The 21,825-nt window shown below is 45.9% G+C and overlaps 2 protein-coding genes across 7 annotated transcripts in view; both read left to right on the top strand.

Moving 5' to 3' along the window:
* The window catches only part of LOC109881185 (proto-oncogene tyrosine-protein kinase Yrk-like), a 49,625-nt gene extending 38,312 nt beyond the window's left edge, over positions 1-11,313 (top strand). For 3 of the 5 annotated variants that reach the window (XM_031789034.1, XM_031789035.1, XM_031789036.1), the window contains 7 exons: positions 396-545; positions 3,220-3,375; positions 5,123-5,302; positions 5,415-5,491; positions 7,018-7,171; positions 7,263-7,394; positions 10,683-11,313. In XM_031789034.1, coding sequence (XP_031644894.1) covers positions 396-545; positions 3,220-3,375; positions 5,123-5,302; positions 5,415-5,491; positions 7,018-7,171; positions 7,263-7,394; positions 10,683-10,891 — 1,058 coding nt within the window. In that variant the 3' untranslated portion in view covers positions 10,892-11,313. Of the gene's footprint in view, positions 1-395; positions 546-2,933; positions 3,099-3,219; positions 3,376-5,122; positions 5,303-5,414; positions 5,492-7,017; positions 7,172-7,262; positions 7,395-10,682 lie in introns of all 5 variants that reach the window. The other 2 variants (XM_031789033.1, XM_020473339.2) reach the window with 1 other exon arrangement.
* A 4,750-nt stretch (positions 11,314-16,063) lies between these two features.
* The window catches only part of LOC109881183 (AT-hook DNA-binding motif-containing protein 1-like), a 36,670-nt gene continuing 30,908 nt past the window's right edge, over positions 16,064-21,825 (top strand). For both annotated transcript variants that reach the window (XM_031789038.1, XM_031789037.1), the window contains exon 1: positions 16,064-16,619. The gene's annotated coding sequence lies outside the window, so the exon portion shown is untranslated. The remainder of the gene's footprint in view (positions 16,620-21,825) is intronic.

The following is a 21,825-nucleotide window of genomic DNA, read 5'->3' on the forward strand; positions in this document are numbered from 1 at the left end:
CTCTGTCTGTCTGTCTCTCTTTCCTCTCTTTCTCTCTCTCTTTCTCTCTCTCTTTCTCTCTTTCTCTCTTTCCCCCTCTCCCCCTCTTTCTCTCTCCCGCTCCCTCTCTCCCCCCTCTTTCTATCTCCCTCTCCCCCTCTTTCTCTCTCCCTCTCCCTCCCCCCCTCTCTCCCTTTCCCCCTCTTTCTCTCTACCTCTCTCCCTCCCCTCTCTCCCTCCCCCCCCTCCCTCTCTCCTGCCCTCTCTCCCCCTCACTCCCTCTCCCTCCCCTCTCTCCCTCCCCCCCCTCCCCCCTCTCCCCCTCCCCTCTCTCTCCCCCCCTCTCTCCCTCCCCCCTCCCCCCTCTCTCTCCCTCTCCCCCTCCCCCCTCTCCCTCCCCTCTCTCCTATCTCCAGGTGCCTACTCTCTGTCTATCTGTGACTGGGATGATGGTAAAGGTGCCCATGTCAAGCATTATAAGATTAGGAAGCTGGACAGTGGAGGATATTACATAACAACACGCACACAGTTTGACTCTGTGCAACAGCTGGTGGAGCACTACAAAGGTGTGACTATATAAACGCTAGGGTGTAGGGGCTAGGGTGTAGGGGCTAGGGGGTAGTATGAAGGGGCTAGGATGTAGGGGCTAGGGGGTAGGGGCTAGGGTGTAGGGGCTAGGGTGTAGTATGAAGGGGCTAGGGTGTAAGGGGCTAGGGGCTAGGGTGTAGGGGCTAGGGGGGAAGTATATAAAAGCTAGGGGCTAGGGTGTAGGGGCTCGCGGGAAGTATATAAAAGCTAGGGGCTATGGTGTAGGGGCTAGGGGGAAGTATATAAAAGCTAGGGGCTAGGGTGTAAGGGCTAGGGGGGAAGTATATCAAAGCTAGGGGCTAGGGTGTAGGGGCTAGGGGGGAAGTATATCAAAGCTAGGGGCTAGGGTGTAGGGGCTAGGGGGGAAGTATATCAAAGCTAGGGGCTAGGGTGTAGGGTTTAGGGCATAGGGGGATATAGATAAAAACTAGGGACTAGGGTGTAGGGGGAAGTGTATAAAAGCTAGGGGCTAGGATAAAGTGCAGAGGGGGTATGGACTAGGGCTGAAGTATTTAGAGCCTCGGGGTTGTTTCTGGACAAGGCCTTTCTCTCCATGTACAAGTCTTCGGTAAGTCAGGGCCCTGTTTCCTCTCCTCTCTCCATGTCCAAGTCTTCGGTAAGTCAGGGCCCTGTTTCCTCTCCTCTCTCCATGTCCAAGTCTTCGGTAAATCAGGGCCCTGTTTCGTTTCCTCACTTCTATCCCAGTGTCTGTCTGCCCTCTAGTGGTGCAGTCTGTTGTAGCAGCATCTCTACTATGTGTGTGTGTGTGCTAATTCCTGTGTCTGTATGTCCAATATCCATTCTAGCATACTTAATATGATCAAGTAATGCATTATCAAGCACATTAAATAAGCAGCTGTGGCTAGACAGCATGGTGTGTCAATACTATTAGACAGCATGGTGTATAGACAGCATGGTGTATAGACAGCATGGTGTGTCAATACTATTAGACAGCATGGTGTGTCAATACTATTAGACAGCATGGTGTGTCAATACTATTGGACAGCATGGTGTGTCAATACTATTAGACAGCATGGTGTGTCAATACTATTGGACAGCATGGTGTGTCAATACTATTGGACAGCATGGTGTGTCAATACTATTGGACAGCATGGTGTGTCAATACTATTGGACAGCATGGTGTGTCAATACTATTGGACAGCATGGTGTGTCAATACTATTGGACAGCATGGTGTGTCAATACTATTGGACAGCATGGTGTGTCAATACTATTGGACAGCATGGTGTGTCAATACTATTGGACAGCATGGTGTGTCAATACTATTGGACAGCATGGTGTGTCAATACTATTGGACAGCATGGTGTATAGACAGCATGGTGTGTCAATACTATTAGACAGCATGGTGTGTCAATACTATTAGACAGCATGGTGTGTCAATACTATTAGACAGCATGGTGTGTCAATACTATTGGACAGCATGGTGTATAGACAGCATGGCGTATCAATACTATTAGACAGCATGGTGTGTCAATACTATTAGACAGCATGGTGTGTCAATACTATTGGACAGCATGGTGTGTCAATACTATTGGACAGCATGGTGTATAGACAGCATGGTGTATAGACAGCATGGTGTGTCAATACTATTAGACAGCATGGTGTATAGACAGCATGGTGTATAGACAGCATGGTGTATAGACAGCATGGTGTATAGACAGCATGGTGTATAGACAGCATGGTGTGTCAATACTATTAGACAGCATGGTGTGTCAATACTATTAGACAGCATGGTGTGTCAATACTATTGGACAGCATGGTGTATCAGTACTATTGGACAGCATGGTGTATCAGTACTATTGGACAGCATGGTGTATCAGTACTATTGGACAGCATGGTGTATCAGTACAGTCAATATGTGTTTTATGTGTGTTCTATATGTGTTGTATATGTGTTGTATATGTGTTGTATATGTGTTGTATATGTGTTGTATATGTGTTGTATATGTGTTCTATATGTGTTCTATATGTGTTCTATATGTGTTGTATATGTGTTCTATATGTGTTCTATATGTGTTCTATATGTGTTCTATATGTGTTCTATATGTGTTGTATATGTGTTGTATGTGTGTTTGTTGCCTTTGATCTCTTCATCCCCCCCTCTCTCTCTCTCTGTCTGTCTGTCTGTGTCTCTCGCTCTCTGTCTCTGTCTTTCCCTCTCTCTCTGTCTCTGTCTTTCTCTCTCTCTGTCTCTGTCTTTCCCTCTCTCTCTGTCTCTGTCTTTCTCTCTCTCTGTCTCTGTCTTTCCCTCTCTCTCTGTCTCTGTCTTTCCCTCTCTCTCTGTCTCTGTCTTTCCCTCTCTCTCTGTCTCTGTCTTTCTCTCTCTCTGTCTCTCTCACTCCCATCAGAGCGAGCTGCAGGTCTGTGCTGTAGGTTGATTGGCAGCTGTAGGCGGGGCATGCCTAAGCTTGCGGACCTATCGGTAAAGACCAAGGATGTGTGGGAGATTCCCAGAGAGTCTCTCCAGCTCATTAAGAAGCTGGGCAACGGGCAGTTTGGAGAAGTCTGGATGGGTAGGAACTAGTTCTCTGTCTTTGCATGCCTCTTCATCTCATTTAATCTCCCTCCCTCTATCCCTCCCTCCACCCCCTCCCTCTCCACTCCTACCATCCCCTCCACCCCTCCCTCTTCTAGGCAGTAACGATGGGATGTGTCACTTCTTGACCACGCCCTGTCCCAATTCAACGCCCCTCACCCTGGGTTTGGGGCGGGACGCCTGGGAGGTTGCCCGGGAAACGCTGGCCCTAAACAAGAAGTTGGGTCAGGGCTGCTTCGGAGATGTCTGGATGGGTGAGACCGACTGTCAATCAATCAATCAATCAATCACCTTCTTTTACTGTATGTTGAAACACTTTTTACTCTGGATATTCCTAATGCGGTGTCCCCGGTGTCCAGTTCAGTGTTAAAGGGTCTGTGTCTGTCCAGACCAGTGCTGTTCTGTGTCAGTGTTAAAGGGTCTGTGTCTGTCCAGACCAGTGCTGTTCTGTGTCAGTGTTAAAGGGTCTGTGTCTGTCCAGACCAGTGCTGTTCTGTGTCAGTGTTAAAGGGTCTGTGTCTGTCCAGACCAGTGCTGTTCTGTGTCAGTGTTAAAGGGTCTGTGTCTGTCCAGACCAGTGCTGTTCTGTGTCAGTGTTAAAGGGTCTGTGTCTGTCCAGACCAGTGCTGTTCTGTGTCAGTGTTAAAGGGTCTGTGTCTGTCCAGACCAGTGCTGTTCTGTGTCAGTGTTAAAGGGTCTGTGTCTGTCCAGACCAGTGCTGTTCTGTGTCAGTGTTAAAGGGTCTGTGTCTGTCCAGACCAGTGCTGTTCTGTGTCAGTGTTAAAGGGTCTGTGTCTGTCCAGACCAGTGCTGTTCTGTGTCAGTGTTAAAGGGTCTGTGTCTGTCCAGACCAGTGCTGTTCTGTGTCAGTGATAAAGGGTCTGTGTCTGTCCAGACCAGTGCTGTTCTGTGTCAGTGTTAAAGGGTCTGTGTCTGTCCAGACCAGTGCTGTTCTGTGTCAGTGTTAAAGGGTCTGTGTCTGTCCAGACCAGTGCTGTTCTGTGTCAGTGATAAAGGGTCTGTGTCTGTCCAGACCAGGAGGTGTTTTACTGGTCCAGCTTCATGTGCTACTGCAGTTTCATGCTGGTACTCCTTCTCTCCTCCCCTCCTTCCTCCCCTCCTGCCTCCCTTCTCTCCTCCCTTCTCTCCTCCCTCTCCTCTCCTCCCCTCTCCTCCCCTCATTCCTCACCTCCCTCCTCCCCTCTCTCCTCTGCGTTCCCTCTCTCCTCCCCTCTCTGTTCCCCTCCCTCCTCCTCTCTCTCCTCTATCCTTCCCTCTCTCCTCCCCTTTCTCCTCCTCTTTCCTCCCCACTCTCCTCCCCTCCCTTCTCTCCTTCCCACTATCCTTCCTTCTCTGTCTCCTACCTTCTCTCCTCCCATCTCTCCTGCCATCCCTCCTCCCTTCTCGCCTCCCTTCTCTCCTTCCCTCCCTTCCTCCTCCCCTCCTTCCTCCCTTCCCTCCTCCCCATCCCTCCTCACCTCCCCTCCCCATCCCTCCTCACCTCCCCTCCTCCCCATCCCTCCTCCCTTCCCTCCTCCCATACTTCCTCCCCTCTCTGTTCCCTTCTCTCATCCCTTCTCTCCTCCCCATCCATCCTCACCTCCCTCCTCCCCATCCCTTCTCCTCCCTTCTCTCCTCCCCTCCTTCCTCCCCTCTCCGTTCCATTCTCTCATCCCTTCCCTCCTCCCTTCTCTCCTTCCCTCCCTCCTCTCCTTCCCTTCTACCCTCCCTCCCCTTCTCCCTCCTCTCCCCCCCTCCCTCCTCTCCTCCCTTCCCTCCCCCTCCCTCCCTTCCCTCCTCCCTCTCCCTCCCTCCTCTCCTTCCCTCCCTCCTCCCCTCTCTCCCAATTGTTACCCCACCCTGCCTCCTCCATGCATGACCTCATCATCACTCTTTTAATGTGTGTACTATATAACTCTGTGTGTGCATGTGTATATAGGTGTGCGTGTGTATATAATTGTGTGTGTTTCTGCCTCTGTGGTGTGTGTGTGTGTGTGTCAGGTATGTGGAACGGCACCACCAAGGTAGCAGTGAAGACGTTGAAGCCAGGCACCATGTCTCCAGAGGCCTTCCTAGAAGAGGCTCAGATCATGAAGAGACTGAGACATGACAAGCTGGTGCAGCTGTACGCTGTGGTCTCTGAAGAACCCATCTATATCATCACAGAGTTCATGAGCCAAGGTGCTGCAGCATGCACACACATCTAAGCTGGGAAGCTCACACACACACATACACACACACACACGCGTTTTCACAATGATTTCTGACATGTATTCAACTGTGTGTACTGCAGGAAGCCTACTGGACTTCTTGAAGGATGGGGAAGGAGGGAATCTGAAGCTGCCTCAACTGGTGGATATGGCTGCACAGGTCAGAACACACAACCCCCGTCTCGGTCAACCACCATCTCGGCCAGGTCAACCCCCGTCTCGGTCAACCCCCGTCTCGGTCAACCACCGTCTCGGTCAGGTCAACCACCGTCTCGGTCAGGTCAACCACTGTCTCGGTCAGGTCAACCACTGTCTCGGTCAGGTCAACCACTGTCTCGGTCAGGTCAACCACTGTCTCGGTCAGGTCAACCACTGTCTCGGTCAGGTCAACCACTGTCTCGGTCAGGTCAACCACTGTCTCGGTCAGGTCAACCACTGTCTCGGTCAGGTCAACCACTGTCTCGGTGTTACGAATCCCTTTTGGCCCGACAGTCTAGGGGGGATGGTAATGAGACCCGTAACATAACTCATGCAAATTATAATTGTGACAAAGTAAAAGTGTGAACGAAATAACTACGACAACAGAAATCTACCGTCCATCTCCAGGTTTATTTATAAACACACAGTAATGGGGGGGAGCAGGAAAAGGGGCTGAGCTGGACCCAAGGAAAGAAACAATAAATATACAAAAACACCCCTAAGCTAGACAAGCCTACTTTAACAACAGCTAACTAACCAAAAATACAGTGGGTCGTCCGCCCAGTTCTAACTAGTGTATTTAACAAAGTTCACCTACGGGTAGTGTATGCCCATGGGCGACTTGTCTTGGTTTCCCCCTTTTCCCACCAGCAACAAACAAACACCATAACCAAAAACAATACTCACAGGTGATGACAAAGTGCTATGGAGGTGCTCAAACAAAAGAGAGGTTAAGACATAAAGCGAGAGTGAAACACAGAGACCTACAGACATGGCATTTACAGAGAGATTGAACTCTAGAGCAAACAAATGATGGGGTTTTTAAACCAAGGGAAAGGAACTGTGATAGGGTAGGAAATAGGAGGAGGTGTCTTCTGATTGATGATTGATTGTTGACTGATTGGGGAGTGATGATTTTCACCTGTGAGGGGAGAAGGAGAGAAAAGTACACAGGATACACACACACACAGGATACCTGTATCCGTAACACTCGGTCAGGTCAACCACCGTCTTGGTCAACCACTGTCTCGGTCAGGTCAACCACTGTCTCGGTCAGGTCAACCACTGTCTCGGTCAGGTCAACCACCGTCTTGGTCAACCACTGTCTCGGTCAGGTCAACCACCGTCTCGGTCAGGTCAACCACCGTCTCGGTCAGGTCAACCACCGTCTCGGTCAGGTCAACCACCGTCTCGGTCAACCACTGTCTCGGTCAGGTCAACCACCGTCTCGGTCAGGTCAACCACCGTCTCGGTCAACCACCGTCTCGGTCAACCACCGTCTCGGTCAGGTCAACCACTGTCTCGGTCAACCCCCATCTTGACCGCGTTCCTCTGGTGGTCGGGGTCGAGCGCTGGTGCCACCTCACACTCTGCTGCAGGTGGGACAAGTGGGGATGACAGGCACCTCTAACACTTCCTCCTGTGTGTGTGTGTGTGTGTGTGTGTGTGTGTGTGTGTGCGTGCATGCGTGCGTGTGTGTGTGTGTAGATAGCGGCAGGCATGGCGTATATAGAGCGAATGAACTACATCCATCGTGATCTGCGAGCGGCTAACATTCTGGTCGGGGAAAATCTGGTGTGCAAGATCGCTGACTTTGGTCTGGCCAGACTCATAGAGGACAATGAGTACACTGCCAGACAAGGTAAGAGAGAGTGTGACAACTCTTGATGAGAACAGGACTTCATAAATACATTTGATTGATTGATTGATTGATTGATTGATTGATTTTACAGGAGCCAAGTTCCCCATCAAGTGGACTGCTCCTGAAGCAGCTCTATACGGGCGTTTCACCATCAAGTCTGACGTGTGGAGCTTTGGTATCCTGCTCACTGAGCTCATCACAAAGGGACGCGTACCTTACCCAGGTGGGTGGGCGTGTCTTACTCTCTCCCTTCTTTTTTCCAGACATGGGATATGTGTTACTAAACATCTCTGTGCAGTGGCAAGAAAAAAATATGTGTCTAATATGTACAGTATCTACAGTGTCAAGAAAAAGTATGTGAACCCTTTGGAATTACCTCGATTTCTGCATAAATTGGTCATAAAATGTGATCTGATCTTCATCTAAGTCACAACAATAGACAAACACAGTCTGCTTACACTAATAACACACAGATAATTAGTTGTTTTCATGTCTTTATTGAACACACTGTGTAAATATTCACAGTACAGGGTGGGAAAAGTATGTGAACCCTTGGATTTAATAACTGGTTGACCCTCCTTTGGCAGCAATAACCTCAACCAAACGTTTTCAGTAGTGGCGTATCAGACCTGCACAACGGTCAGGAGAAATTTTGGACCATTCCTCTTTACAGAACTTGGGATATTATTGGGATGTCTGGTGTGAACTGCTCTCCTGAGGTCATGCCACAGCATCTCAATCGGGTTGAGGTCAGGACTCTGACTGGGCAACTCCAGAAGGTGTATTTTCTTCTGTTGAAGCCATTCTGTTGTTGATTTACTTCTGTGTTTTGGGTCATTGTCCTGTTGCATCACCCAACTGCTGTTGAGCTTCGATTGGTGGACAGATAGCCTAACATTCTCCTGCAAAATGTCTTGATAAACTTGAAACTTGATAAAAATTCCCTTTTCTGTCGACGATAGCAAGCTGTCCAGGCCCCGAGGCAGCAAAGCAGCCCCAAACCATGATGCTCCCTCCACCATACTTTACAGTTGGGATGAGGTTTCGATGTTGGTTTGCTGTGCCTTGTTTTCTCCACACACAGTGTTGTGTGTTCCTTCCAAACAGCTCAACTTTAGTTTCATTTGTCCACAGAATATTTTGCCAGTAGCGCTGTGGAACATCCAGGGGCACTTTTACAAACTTCAGACGTGCAGCAATGTTTTTTTTAGCAGCAGTGGCTTCTTCCGTGGTGTCCTCACATGAACACCATTCTTGTTTAGTGTTTTACGTATCGTAGACTCGTCAACAATGACGTTAACATGTTACAGAGATTTCTGCAAGTCTTTAGTTGACACTCTAAGATTTTTCTTAACCTCACTGAGCGTTCTGCACTGTGCTCTTGCAGTCATCTTTGCAGGACGGCCACTCCTAGGGAGAGTAGCAACAGTGCTGAACTTTCTCCATTTATAGACAATGTGTCTTACTGTGGACTGATGAACATCAAGGCTTTTAGAGATACTTTTGTAAACCTTTCCAGCTTTATGCAAGTCAACAATTCTTAATCTTAGGTCTTCTGAGATCTCTTTTGTTGGAGGTATCGTTGATATCAGGCAGTGCTTCTTGTGAATAGCAAACTCAAATTTTGTGAGTGTTTTTTTATAGGGCAAGGCAGCTCTAACCAACATCTCCAATCTCATCTCCAATCTCCTGAACCCAATTAGCTTTTGGAGAAGTCATTAGCCTAGTGGTTCACATACTTTTTCCAACATACAGTCGTGGCAAAAAGGTTTTGAGAATGACACAAATATACATTTTCAGTCTGCTGCCTCAGTTTGTATGATGGCAATTTGCATATACTCCAGAATGTTATGAAGAGTGATCACATGAATTGCAATGAATTGTAAAGTCCCTCTTTGCCATGCAAATGAACTGAATCCCCAAAAAACATTTCCACTGCATTCAGCCCTGCCACAAAAGGACCAGCTGACATCATGTCAGTGATTCTCTCGTTAACACAGGTGTGAGTGTTGACAAGGACAAGGCTGGAGATCACTCTGTCATGCTGATTGAGTTTGAATAACAGACTGGAAGCTTCAAAAGGAAGGTGGTGCTTGGAATAATTGTTCATCCTCTGTCAACCATGGTTACCTGCAAGGAAACACGTGCTGTCATCATTGCTTTGCAAAAAAAGGGCTTCACAGGCAAGGATATTGCTGCCAGTAAGATTGCACCTAAATCAACCATTTATTGGATCATCAAGAACTTCAAGGAACGCGGTTCAATTGTTGTGACGAAGGCTTCAGGGCGCCCTAGAAAGTCCAGCAAGCGCCAGGACCGTCTCCTAAAGTTGATTCAGCTGCGGGATCAGGGCACCACCAGTACAGAGCTTGCTCAGGAATGGCAGCAGGCAGGTGTGAGTGCATCTGCATGCACAGTGAGGCGAAGACTTTTGGAGGATGGCCTGGTGTCAAGAAGGGCAGCAAAGAAGCCACTTCTCTCCAGGAAAAACATCAGGGACAGACTGATATTCTGCAAAAGGTACAGAGATTGGACTGCTGAGAACTGGAGTAAAGTCATTTTCTCTGATGAATCCCCTTTCCGATTGTTTGGGGAATCTGGAAAAAAGCTTGTCCGGAGAAGACAAGGTGAGTGCTACCATCAGTCCTGTGTCATGCTAACAGTAAAGCATCCTGAGACCATTCGTGTGTGGGGTTGCTTCTCAGCCAAGGGAGTGGGCTCACTCACAATTCTGCCTAAGAACACAGCCATGAATAAAGAATGGGACCAGCACATCCTCCGAGAGCAACTTCTCCCAACCATCCAGGAACAGTTTGGCGATGAACAATGCCTTTTCCAGCATGATGGAGCACCTTGCCATAAGGCAAAAGTGATAACTAAGTGGCTCAGGGAACAAAACATCAATATTTTGGGTCCATGGCCAGGAAACTCCCCAGACCTTAATCCCATTGAGAAATTGTGATCAATCCTCAAGAGGCGGGTGGACAAACAAAACCCCACAAATTCTGACAAACTCCAAGCATTGATTATGCAAGAATGGGCTGCCATCATTCAGGCTGTGGCCCAGAAGTTAATTGACAGCATGCCAGAGCGGATTGCAGATGCCTTGAAAAATGAAGGGTCAACACTGCAAATATTGACTCTTAGCATCAACTTCATGAAATTGTCAATAAAAGCCTTTGACACTTATGAAATGCTTGTAATTATACTTCAGTATTCCATAGTAACATCTGACAAAAATATCTAAAGACACTGAAGCAGCAAACTGTGTGAAAATTTATATTTGTGTCATTCTCAAAACTTTTGGCCACGACTGTACGCTGTGAATGTTTAAACGATGTATTCAATGTAGACAAGAGAAATTCAATAATTTGTGTTATTAATTTTATGACCAATTTATATAGAAATCTGGGTAATTCCAAAGGGTTCACATACTTTTTCTACGTCTCTTTCTCTTTTCTCTTTTTCTCTTTCTCCCTCTCTACCACTCCCTCTCCCTCCTCTTCTCTAGGTATGAATAACCGCGAGGTCCTGGAGCAGGTGGAGAGAGGCTACAGGATGCCCTGTGCGGTGGGTTGTCCTGCTTCCCTCCATGAGCTGATGGTACAGTGTTGGCGCAGAGATGCAGACGAGAGACACACCTTTGAATACCTGCAAGGCTTCCTGGAGGACTACTTTACTGCTACTGAACCCCAGTACCAGCCTGGAGAGAACCTGTGACCACGCCCACACGCACACGCACATACAGACACGAGTGTTCACAGACAGACACTCACTCACATAAATACAGACACACACACACACACACACACACACACACACACACACACACACACACACACAGTTTTTGTAGGCTGTAGCGTGCCAGATTGTGCCTTAAATCTTTACTCAGTGTGATATGATGATGATGATGATGATGATGTCTTCACTTCCAATGCTTTTTACTGTTTAACCATCTTTCATGTCAAAGTGGATTTTTACTGTAATCCTTTCTTAAATATATATTTTATTTTTTCGGAGTTTCTGAATCTGCCGGGTAAATGCTGCCAGAGGCGTGCTGCCCATAGGGGGCACGTGTCCCCTCAAAGAATGTGCCCTGTTTAAAAACATTTAAGAAATAAAATTATATATATATATATATATATATTGTTGTTGTTTCTCTGTAATACCACTAGCCACCTAGAAATGTTATGAAGTTGTCTTTAGTTAGCCCAGCTTTCCCAACCTCATAACTAACTACCAAGAAGCCATTTCAGACTATCAGTCAAGTTAGAGTAGCTAGCTTGTTTGTCTTAGCTGGCATGCCTGCTGTCAAGGTTGGTAGACTTTAGAAAAGCCAGCTATAACTACATGTATTGAATAAGACTCACATTCCATTCAATATGTTACCCAGATTTGAGCAGACATGCAGAGAAAAATGTTGCCAGTGGTTGCCGATGTTAGAAATAGGCCTAGCTTGTGCATCATTATCACTAGCTATCACTAGCTATTACTAGCTATTACTGGCTATCACTAGCTATCACTAGCTATCACTAGCTATTACTAGCTATCACTAGCTATCACTAGCTATTACTAGCTATCACTAGCTATCACTAGCTATTACTAGCTATCACTAGCTATTACTAGCTATCACTAGCTATCGCTAACTATCGCTAGCTATCGCTAGCTATCACTAGCTATCACTAGCTATTACTAGCTATCATTAGCTATCATTAGCTATCACTAGCTATCACTAGCTATTACTAGCTATTGCTAGCTATCACTAGCTATCACTAGCTATCATTAGCTATCACTAGCTATCACTAGCTATCACTAACTAACAGGGAAGAAATCTGAGGGCGAGCACAGAGCGTGACTGGGCCAAGCTAGAGCAGCTTGTGAAGTTGCTGGAGCCGTTCGCAATCCACACCGACTTCAAACTGACAACCGGTCACTGTCTGATGTGGTACCGTGCCGTCTCAACCTCGAGTCACACTTGCAGTCAACTACTGTTGCAAAACAGTTGGCACTGGTCCTCCTGAAGTCACTTTGCATGCATACTGAATCCTCTGGCAGCAAACTTCATCCTCACTCTACAGCAGCTTGCTCAACATAGATGGAGCTGATGAGGGAAGCAGAGTCTATTGTACTTCAGCAAATCAGAGAGTACAGCCATGGAGCAGCAGGACCCCAAGCAAGATGACAGCACGTTGAATCCAGCAAGCATCTCGCCCACAGTTCTTCAGAAATATAGCTTCCTCGCAACGAGGATAGTCCAGCCGGAGGGTCAACCTGTCAGGGCATTGTGTCCTGTATGAGCTGTGGAAATACCTGGAAGAGGTCAAGGTGGGCATGTTTACAGAGTTACCTCTCCAGTTCTGGCAGGCAAGGATGGCTGTTCATCCAAAGCTGTGACCTCTGGCACTGGATCTGGTTTCTGCCTCTGCATCCCAAGCGTTCACGGAGAGGATATTCTCTGTCTGTGGACAACTGTCATCCGGCTTGAGATTCCGAACGACCACCTCTTTGGAACGCAGAGTCTTCTTGAAGATAATCCAGAGAATCTTGTTTGGATGAACAGAATCACACACACAGACACACACACACACACACACATACACACACATAGACACACACACACACACAGACACACACATACGCACACACACACACACACACACACACACACACACACACACACACACACACACACACACACACACACACACACACACACACACACACACACACACATACACACACACACATACACACACATAGACACACACACACACATACACACACACACACACACACACACAGTGTTGCATTGCTTATGTTTTTGGTGTCGTTGCAGCTGTTTTTATGGGCCCAATTTGAAGGGGTTAGTCACGGTGATGATACATGTTTCACAGTACATAAACAAACCATGTCACATGACTTCCTTTGTTGTTTCTGTCACATAAAGGTACTTGATTCTTCTTCCATCTACTAGTAAAGTTACAAAAGCATTAGATTGGTGTGAACATGGACAAGAGAGTTTCATTCCACCCTATTTCTTGCACCAGTCTAGGCGCTTATCCTTTAAATCCAAGTCAAATTAGGATGGATTTATAGTTTAAACTTTACCGAACATATTTCCTGGCCAGGGAGTTGTATAGAGGCCTCTGGTGACCAAAAGCCTGTGGCCGCGCCATTGAGGACGTTAGCCATTTTGATTTAGTCAACTGGGTGAGATTTCCAACTTCATTGGCTGATCTCTCCTGATGACCCGGTTAGCATGACCTGATGACCCGGTTGGAGTCGTGACAAAATGTACTATTTCAAGATGGAGATGTCCTCAACGGTGCTGCCCATGTTCTCACAGACACCATCATGACACAGATACAAATCAAATCAAAGATTTGCTGTCTGTCCAAGTCTATGGTCCCATCTCCTTATGTATTACTGCCCCCCAGTGGCAAGATGTGAAATCGCCCCAAAACAAACTATAGGCCTATAACACATACAGTGGGACAAAAAAAAGACTTACAGAAAACGGGTGACCTCTGTCATTGCCAACAAAAGGTATATAACAAAGTATTGAGATAAACTTTTGTTATTGACCAAATACTTATTTTCCACCATAATTTGCAAATAAATTCATAAAAAATCCTACAATGTGATTTTCTGGATTTTTTTTCTTCTAATTTTGTCTGTCATAGTTGAAGTGTACTACCTATGATGAAAATTACAGGCCTCTCTCATCTTTTTAAGTGGGAGAACTTGCACAATTGGTGGCTGACTAAATACTTTTTTGCCCCACTGTACATGACTCCTCCCACATAGGCTGCTTTCGTTAGATTTTTTCACAGGTTTTTTTGATGATTATAACCTTCTGTTGTTTCAGATGTTTCTGACCTTCTGTTGTTTCAGATGTTTCTGACCTTCTGTTGTTTCAGATGTTTCTGACCTTCTGTTGTTTCAGATGTTTCTGACCTTCTGTTGTTTCAGATGTTTCTGACCTTCTGTTGTTTCAGATGTTTCTGATCTTCTGTTGTTTCAGATGCTTCTGACCTTCTGTTGTTTCAGATGTTTCTGACCTTCTGTTGTTTCAGATGTTTCTGACCCTCTGTTGTTTCAGATGTTTCTGACCTTCTGTTGTTTCAGATGTTTCTAACCTTCTGTTGTTTCAGATGTTTCTGACCTTCTGTTGTTTCAGATGTTTCTGACCTTCTGTTGTTTCAGATGTTTCTGACCTTCTGTTGTTTCAGATGTTTCTGACCTTCTGTTGTTTCAGATGTTTCTGACCTTCTGTTGTTTCAGATGTTTCTGACCTTCTGTTGTTTCAGATGTTTCTGACCTTCTGTTGTTTCAGATGTTTCTGACCTTCTGTTGTTTCAGATGTTTCTGACCTTCTGTTGTTTCAGATGTTTCTGACCTTCTGTTGTTTCAGATGTTTCTAACCTTCTGTTGTTTCAGATGTTTCTGACCTTCTGTTGTTTCAGATGTTTCTGACCTTCTGTTGGTTCAGATGTTTCCGACCTTCTGTTGTTTCAGATGTTTCTGACCTTCTGTTGTTTCAGATGTTTCTGACCTTCTGTTGTTTCAGATGTTTCTGACCTTCTGTTGTTTCAAATGTTTCTGACCTTCTGTTGTTTCAAATGTTTCTGACCTTCTGTTGTTTCAAATGTTTCTGACCTTCTGTTGTTTCAAATGTTTCTGACCTTCTCTTGTTTCAAATGTTTCTGACCTTCTCTTGTTTCAAATGTTTCTGACCTTCTCTTGTTTCAGATGTTTATGGTAAAGGTTATTCCACAATACCTGTGTGTCTTGATTCCATTGTTTCTAAGTGTAGCCTCCACACACATTTGTATTTCTATACTCATAAACACAGACACACACACACACACATTTTGACTGGTGTGGCCAGTCTACTACAAATTGGGTTCCTCCTGTGGTTAGGTCAGTTTGTCTGCAGTTTTATCTATGTCATCACTGTCCCTCATAACCATAGGGTTACAACCGGTTATTATAGCACTGACTCAGTGCCCTACTCTCTCTCGCTCTCTCTCTCTCTAAATTTCAACGGTTGAGCTAACGTAGGCTAATGTGATTATGTGTGACAAGAACATTTCCCAGGACATAGACATATCTGATATTGTCAGAAAGCTTAAATTCTTGTTAATCTAACTGCACTGTCCAATTTACAGTAGCTATTACAGTGAAATAATACCATGCTATTGTTTGAGGAGAGTGCACAGTTATGAACTTGAAAATGTATTAATTAATTAATGAGGCACATTTGGGCAGTCTTCATACAACATTTTTAACATAAATACAATGGTTCATTGGATCAGTCTAAAACTTTGCACATGCACTGCTGCCATCTAGTGTCCAAAATCTAAATTGCTGGCAGGGCTGGAATAATACATCATGGCCTTTCTCTTGCATTTTAAAGATGATGGAACAAAAGAAATGCATGTTTTTTTCTTTGTATTATCTTCTACCAGATCTAATGTGTTATATTCTCCTACATTTCTTTCACATTTCCACAAACTGCAAAGTGTTTCCTTTCAAATGGTATCAAGAATATGCATATGTTTGCTTCAGGTCCTGAGCAGTTAGATTTGGGCATGTCATTTTAGGAGAAAATTGAAGGGAAAAAAAGGTGGATCCTTAAGAGGTTTTAAGGGCTTTATTAGCATGGGAAACATATGTTAACATAGCCAAAGCAAGTGAAAAAGATATCTCTCTCTCCCTCGCTGTCTCTTTCTCCATCTCAGTCCTTTCTCTGACGACTCTATCTACCCCCACCCCCATCGGCATTGCGTAACCCAGACAACAGGTTCTGATATAAGAAAAAAAAAAAAGAAAAGAAAAATACACTTCCCAGAGTACTTATCGGTAGTACCGAGGCCAAATACGGGTCCCCGGATGGGACTGACAGCCAGGCACGTCTGGCGAGAAACGAGAGGCGAGATTGCAGTGTGAGAGACAGAGAGACAGAGATAGAAAGGGGGATATCATATCGCGGGGAGAGAGAGAAACGGACGAAATTTTTGGTTCTTTCCTCTGTTTTCTTCCAGGAACATCTGTCCCGCGCCTGTCTGCCACGGGATCGTTCTAGCAGGGTTTGAGGAGTGTTCTTGTGTGTGCGTGTATGCAGAAGGGGTATCCGCCCCCCCTGTCCGTTTCCCCTTCTCTCCAAATCTTCTAATTTTTTTGTATTTTTCTCCGTTTTCTGGTCTCTGCTGTTGATGTACACCAGCTTGTTTTTAGAGAAACGGTTTTCTGTGTCGGAGCCCTGCACACACACAGACAGATAGAAGTGCGAGGCACGGAGAGGAGACAGACAGACAACGACATTAACTGGAGGAATGAACGGAAAATGCTGTGCGCCAGCGGTGGCAGCCGTGATATTACCGATACATTCGTGACCCGCGCGACGAGAGGAGAGAAGACCCGCTGCAGCACCAAGCCTCTCCCGGTGAGTGCGCATGCATCGTCTGTCTGTATACACAACCCATATTTGCATACTGGGCTGTTCTAGCGCCGCTGCCAGAATCGCGCGGCACCGCTGCATTTTTTTTTATTGAAGGAATTTGTATTAACCTCGGCGGTGCCGTTATAACTCGCGCTGGGTCAGTCTGTCACTGATGTGGTGGACTTCCCTCTAATTACTGATGGCGATCACGCACGCACGCGCGCGCACACACACACACACACACACACACACACACACACACACACACACACACACACACACACACACACACACACACACACACACACACACACACACACACACACAGTTAAGGTTATTGTTTCTGCTGGTTGTGAAACCCAAGATGTCTACCACACAAACACACATTCACACAGATCCGTTACTGAGACAGACTGTCTCTCATCTGCATTCACCGTGAATGGACGTGGTCGGTCTCGGAGCTCAATGGAACATTCGGTGCTCTGGTGCTGCTGTGGCGCGAGCACTGGGCGCGCACCGACAGATGTTTACTCTAATTTACTTGGAGATAGAGAAAGCCCAGCTAGCACGTACCATTCTGAGAACAATGTGTTTCTTCCAGCTCGGTGAGAGTGTGCTTGTCCTGTGTTTATCTTGTATACAACCTTCCCAGAACTTTCTGGGAATGGTGCAGGATCGTTGCTTGGTTTTGGAACATTCTCAGCACATTTAAGGAACTTGGCAAAAAAAAACATAATTTTCTTGTCATTTCATTACTTTACATTTAATTGACATGTTGGTAATGTTCTAGGAACAATCTCTCCAACTGGTTTGACAATGGGAACATTCACAAATAGTTCAGAGAATGTTAAGAAAGCAACTTCTTCTGTGGGAATTTCAGTACTTCAGCATAATGTTTCCTACATTTACTCATGGTTCTATTTAAAACCATGTTTTCAAATGGTTCAGAGAACGTTCTAAGAATGTTATTTAAAAACATATACATTCTGTTCTCACCATCAATAAAACTCTATCTTGTAAAGTGTGTTCAGGTGTGTTGGCCTCGCCCACTAATTGGCCTCACCTGGTTTTATTGAGCGCTTGTTTCCTTTGAAATTGGGTCAGTTTGAATAGACTAAAATGAACTGTTTTGTATGTGTAAAAAAACAAAGCTTTGAAGTTCCATCCTGGTGGCGCAGTGGACTTACTACCATGGATAAATAACAGGTGATTGTAAGTTCAAATCCCACTGCCTGATTAATGCCTCGTTGTACTTCGAGTTCCAAATGAAGCTAGCAGTCTTATTGAACGGTTCAGTGAAAGTTTTAAGGAAGTCATTCAAAAACCTCCAAATAACCTTAATAAAACCTTCCAGGAAACCTTTCAAGGAACCAGAGTAAAACGTTCTCAGGACCTCCCTGGAACCAGAGTAAAACGTTCTCAGGACCTCCCTGGAACCAGAGTAAAACGTTCTCAGGACCTCCCTGGAACCAGAGTAAAACGTTCTCAGGACCTCCCTGGAACCAGAGTAAAACGTTCTCAGGACCTCCCTGGAACCAGAGTAAAACGTTCTCAGGACCTCCCTGGAACCAGAGTAAAACGTTCTCAGGACCTCCCTGGAACCAGAGTAAAACGTTCTCAGGACCTCCCTGGAACCAGAGTAAAACGTTCTCAGGACCTCCCTGGAACCAGAGTAAAACGTTCTCAGGACCTCCCTGGAACCAGAGTAAAACGTTCTCAGGACCTCCCTGGAACCAGAGTAAAACGTTCTCAGGACCTCCCTGGAACCAGAGTAAAACGTTCTCAGGACCTCCCTGGAACCAGAGTAAAACGTTCTCAGGACCTCCCTGGGACCAGAGTAAAACGTTCTGATGACCTCCCTGGAACCAGAGTAAAACGTTCTCAGGACCTCCCTGGGACCAGAGTAAAACGTTCTCAGGACCTCCCTGGAGCCAGAGTAAAACGTTCTCAGGACCTCCCTGGAACCAGAGTAAAACGTTCTGAGGACCTCCCTGGAGCCAGAGTAAAACGTTCTGATGACCTCCCTGGAACCAGAGTAAAACGTTCTCAGGACCTCCCTGGAACCAGAGTAAAACGTTCTCAGGACCTCCCTGGGACCAGAGTAAAACGTTCTGATGACCTCCCTGGAACCAGAGTAAAACGTTCTCAGGACCTCCCTGGAACCAGAGTAAAACGTTCTGAGGACCTCCCTGGAGCCAGAGTAAAACGTTCTGAGGACCTCCCTGGAGCCAGAGTAAAACGTTCTCAGGACCTCTCTGGAACCAGAGTAAAACGTTCTCAGGACCTCCCTGGAGCCAGAGTAAAACGTTCTCAGGACCTCTCTGGAACCAGAGTAAAACGTTCTCAGGACCTCCCTGGAACCAGAGTAAAAGGTTCTCAGGACCTCCCTGGAGCCAGAGTAAAACGTTCTCAGGACCTCTCTGGAACCGAAGTAAAACGTTCTCAGGACCTCCCTGGAACATAAAAATAAACTTTCCCAGAACAGACAACATTTTCACTTCTGTTCTTAGAAGTCAGGAAAGGTATGGCTCCCGAGTGGCACAGCGGTCTAAGGCACTGCATCTCAGTGCTAGAGGCATCACTACAGACCCTGGTTTGATTCCTGGCTGTATTTCAACCCGCCGTGATTGGGAGTCCCATAGGGCGGCGCACAATTGGCCCAGCGTCATCCGGGTTTGGGTTTGGCCATCATTGTAAATGAGAGAAAGAGAAAGATAGCCCAGGGCCAGTGTACGTGTGTCCTGACAGTGTATTTTATTTAGGGCCCTTATTGACATGCACAACTCGTGCACGTGATGCAGAATGATATGTCTTAAAGGGAGAGTCGTCTGTATGTGTGTGGGTATGTATGTCCTGTATGGGTGTGGGTATGTATGTCTGTATGGGTGTGGGTGTGGGTATGTATGTCTGTATGTGTGTGGGTATGTATGTCTGTATGGGTGTGGGTATGTATGTCTGTATGGGTGTGGGTATGTATGTCTGTATGGGTGTGGGTATGTATGTCTGTATGGGTGTGGGTATGTATGTCTGTATGGGTGTGGGTATGTATGTCTGTATGGGTGTGGTTGGGTATGTATGGGCGTGGGTATGTATGTCTGTATGGGTGTGGGTATGTATGTCCTGTATGGGTGTGGGTATGTGTGTCTGTATGGGTGTGGGTATGTATGTCTGTATGGGTGTGGGTATGTATGTCTGTATGGGTGTGGGTATGTATGTCCTGTATGGGTGTGGGTATGTATGTCTGTATGGGTGTGGGTATGTGTGTCTGTATGGGTGTGGGTGTGGGTATGTATGTCTGTATGGGTGTGGGTATGTATGTCTGTATGGGTGTGGGTATGTATGTCTGTATGGGTGTGGGTATGTATGTCTGTATGGGTGTGGGTATGTATGTCTGTATGGGTGTGGGTATGTACGTCTGTATTTGCGTAGGTGTGTGTAGGCGTGTATAGGTGTGTGTGTGTGTGTGTGTAGGTGTGTGTAGGTGTGTGTGTGTAGGTGTGTGTAGGCGTGTATAGGTGTGTGTGTGTGTGTGTGTGTGTGTAGGTGTGTGTGTAGGTGTGTGTGTGTGTGTGTGTAGGTGTGTGTGTGTGTGTGTGTAGGTGTGTGTGTAGGTATGTGTGTAGGTGTGTGTGTGTGTGTAGGTGTGTGTGTGTGTGTGTGTGTGTGTGTAGGTGTGTGTGTAGGTGTGTGTGTGTGTGTAGGTGTGTGTGTAGGTGTGTGCCATTTGAGGATATATAATAGCGTAGACCTATTGTGTACCTGTGCGCTCGGTGGTGGTAGTCATAGAAACAGCCTTGTATCGCCACGGATGTTCTCGCTGTCCTTATAGGCCAGGTCAGCAGTCAACACACACATCTATACAGAAACGCTGAGTGTTTGTCCTGCTTCATGTATGTATTTGTTTGTCTGGAGTTTCTGTTTCTCTCTCTGTGTGTGTGTGTGTGTGTGTATGTGTGTGTGTGTGTGTGTGTGTATCGGTGTGTCACACACCCTTTCTAACTGAAGGTCATGACCCTGACACTTACGAGTTGTGGTTCTAGTTCTATTTCAGCTAGTTTTGGTTCTAGTTCTGGTTTTAGTCCAGTTATTTCTAGTTCTGGTTCTACTCCAGTTATTTCTAGTTCTGGTTCTACTCCAGTTATTTCTAGTTCTGGTTCAAGTCCAGTTATTTCTAGTTCTGGTTCTAGTCCAGTTATTTCTGGTTCTGGTCCAGTTCTTTCTGGTTCTCTGGTTCTAGTCCAGCTAGTTCTGGTTCTATTACAACTTGTCCAGGTTCTAGGTCTGGTTCTATTCCAGTTATTTCTGGTTCTATTCCAGCTAGTTCTGGTTCTAGTTCTATTCCAGTTAGTGTCTGTGTGTGTGTGTATATTCCAACACAATGCATTCACATTGGCCCAGCAACACAATGAGACCCAACCCAAAACATGAGAAAACAAAAAGATAATTACTTGAATCATTGGAAAGAATTTACAAAAAACCAGAGCAAACTAGAATGCTATTTGGCCCTAAACAGAGAGTACACAGTGGCAGAATACCTGACCTCTGTTACTGACCCAAACTTAAGGAAAGCTTTGACTATGTACAGACTCAGTGAGCATAGCCTTGCTATTGAGAAAGGCCGCCATAGGAAGACATGGCTCTCAAGAGAAGACAGGCTATGTGCTCACTGCCCACAAAATGAGGTGGAAACTGAGTTGCACTTCCTAACCTCCTGCCAAATGTATGACCATATTAGAGACATATTTCCCTCAGATTACACAGACCCACAAAGAATTTGTAAACAAAACCAATTTTGATAAACTCCCATAGCTACTGGGTGAAATATCAGTGTGACATCAACACAGCAAGATTTATGACCTGTTGCCACAAGAAAAGGGCAACCAGTGAAGAGCAACACTTTTGTAAATACAACCCATATTTATGCTTATTTATTTTCCCTTTTGTACTTATTTGCACATCATTACAACAGTGTATATTTACATAATATGACATTTGAAATGTCTTAATTCTTTTGAAATTTTGTGAGAATTTCTCTCTCTCTCTCTCTCTCTCTCTCTCTCTCTCTCTCTCTCTCTCTCTCTCTCACCAGTATACATCTCTGTCTGTCTGTCTGGCTGGCTGTCTGTCTGTCTGTCTGTCTGTCTGTCTGTCTGTCTGTCTGCCTGTCTGTCTCTCTCACAATAGCTGGTTTAACATTAGCTGCTGTAGG

This window comes from Oncorhynchus kisutch, linkage group LG14 (genome assembly GCF_002021735.2).
Source record: "Oncorhynchus kisutch isolate 150728-3 linkage group LG14, Okis_V2, whole genome shotgun sequence".
NCBI classification, from domain to species: Eukaryota; Metazoa; Chordata; class Actinopteri; order Salmoniformes; family Salmonidae; genus Oncorhynchus; species Oncorhynchus kisutch.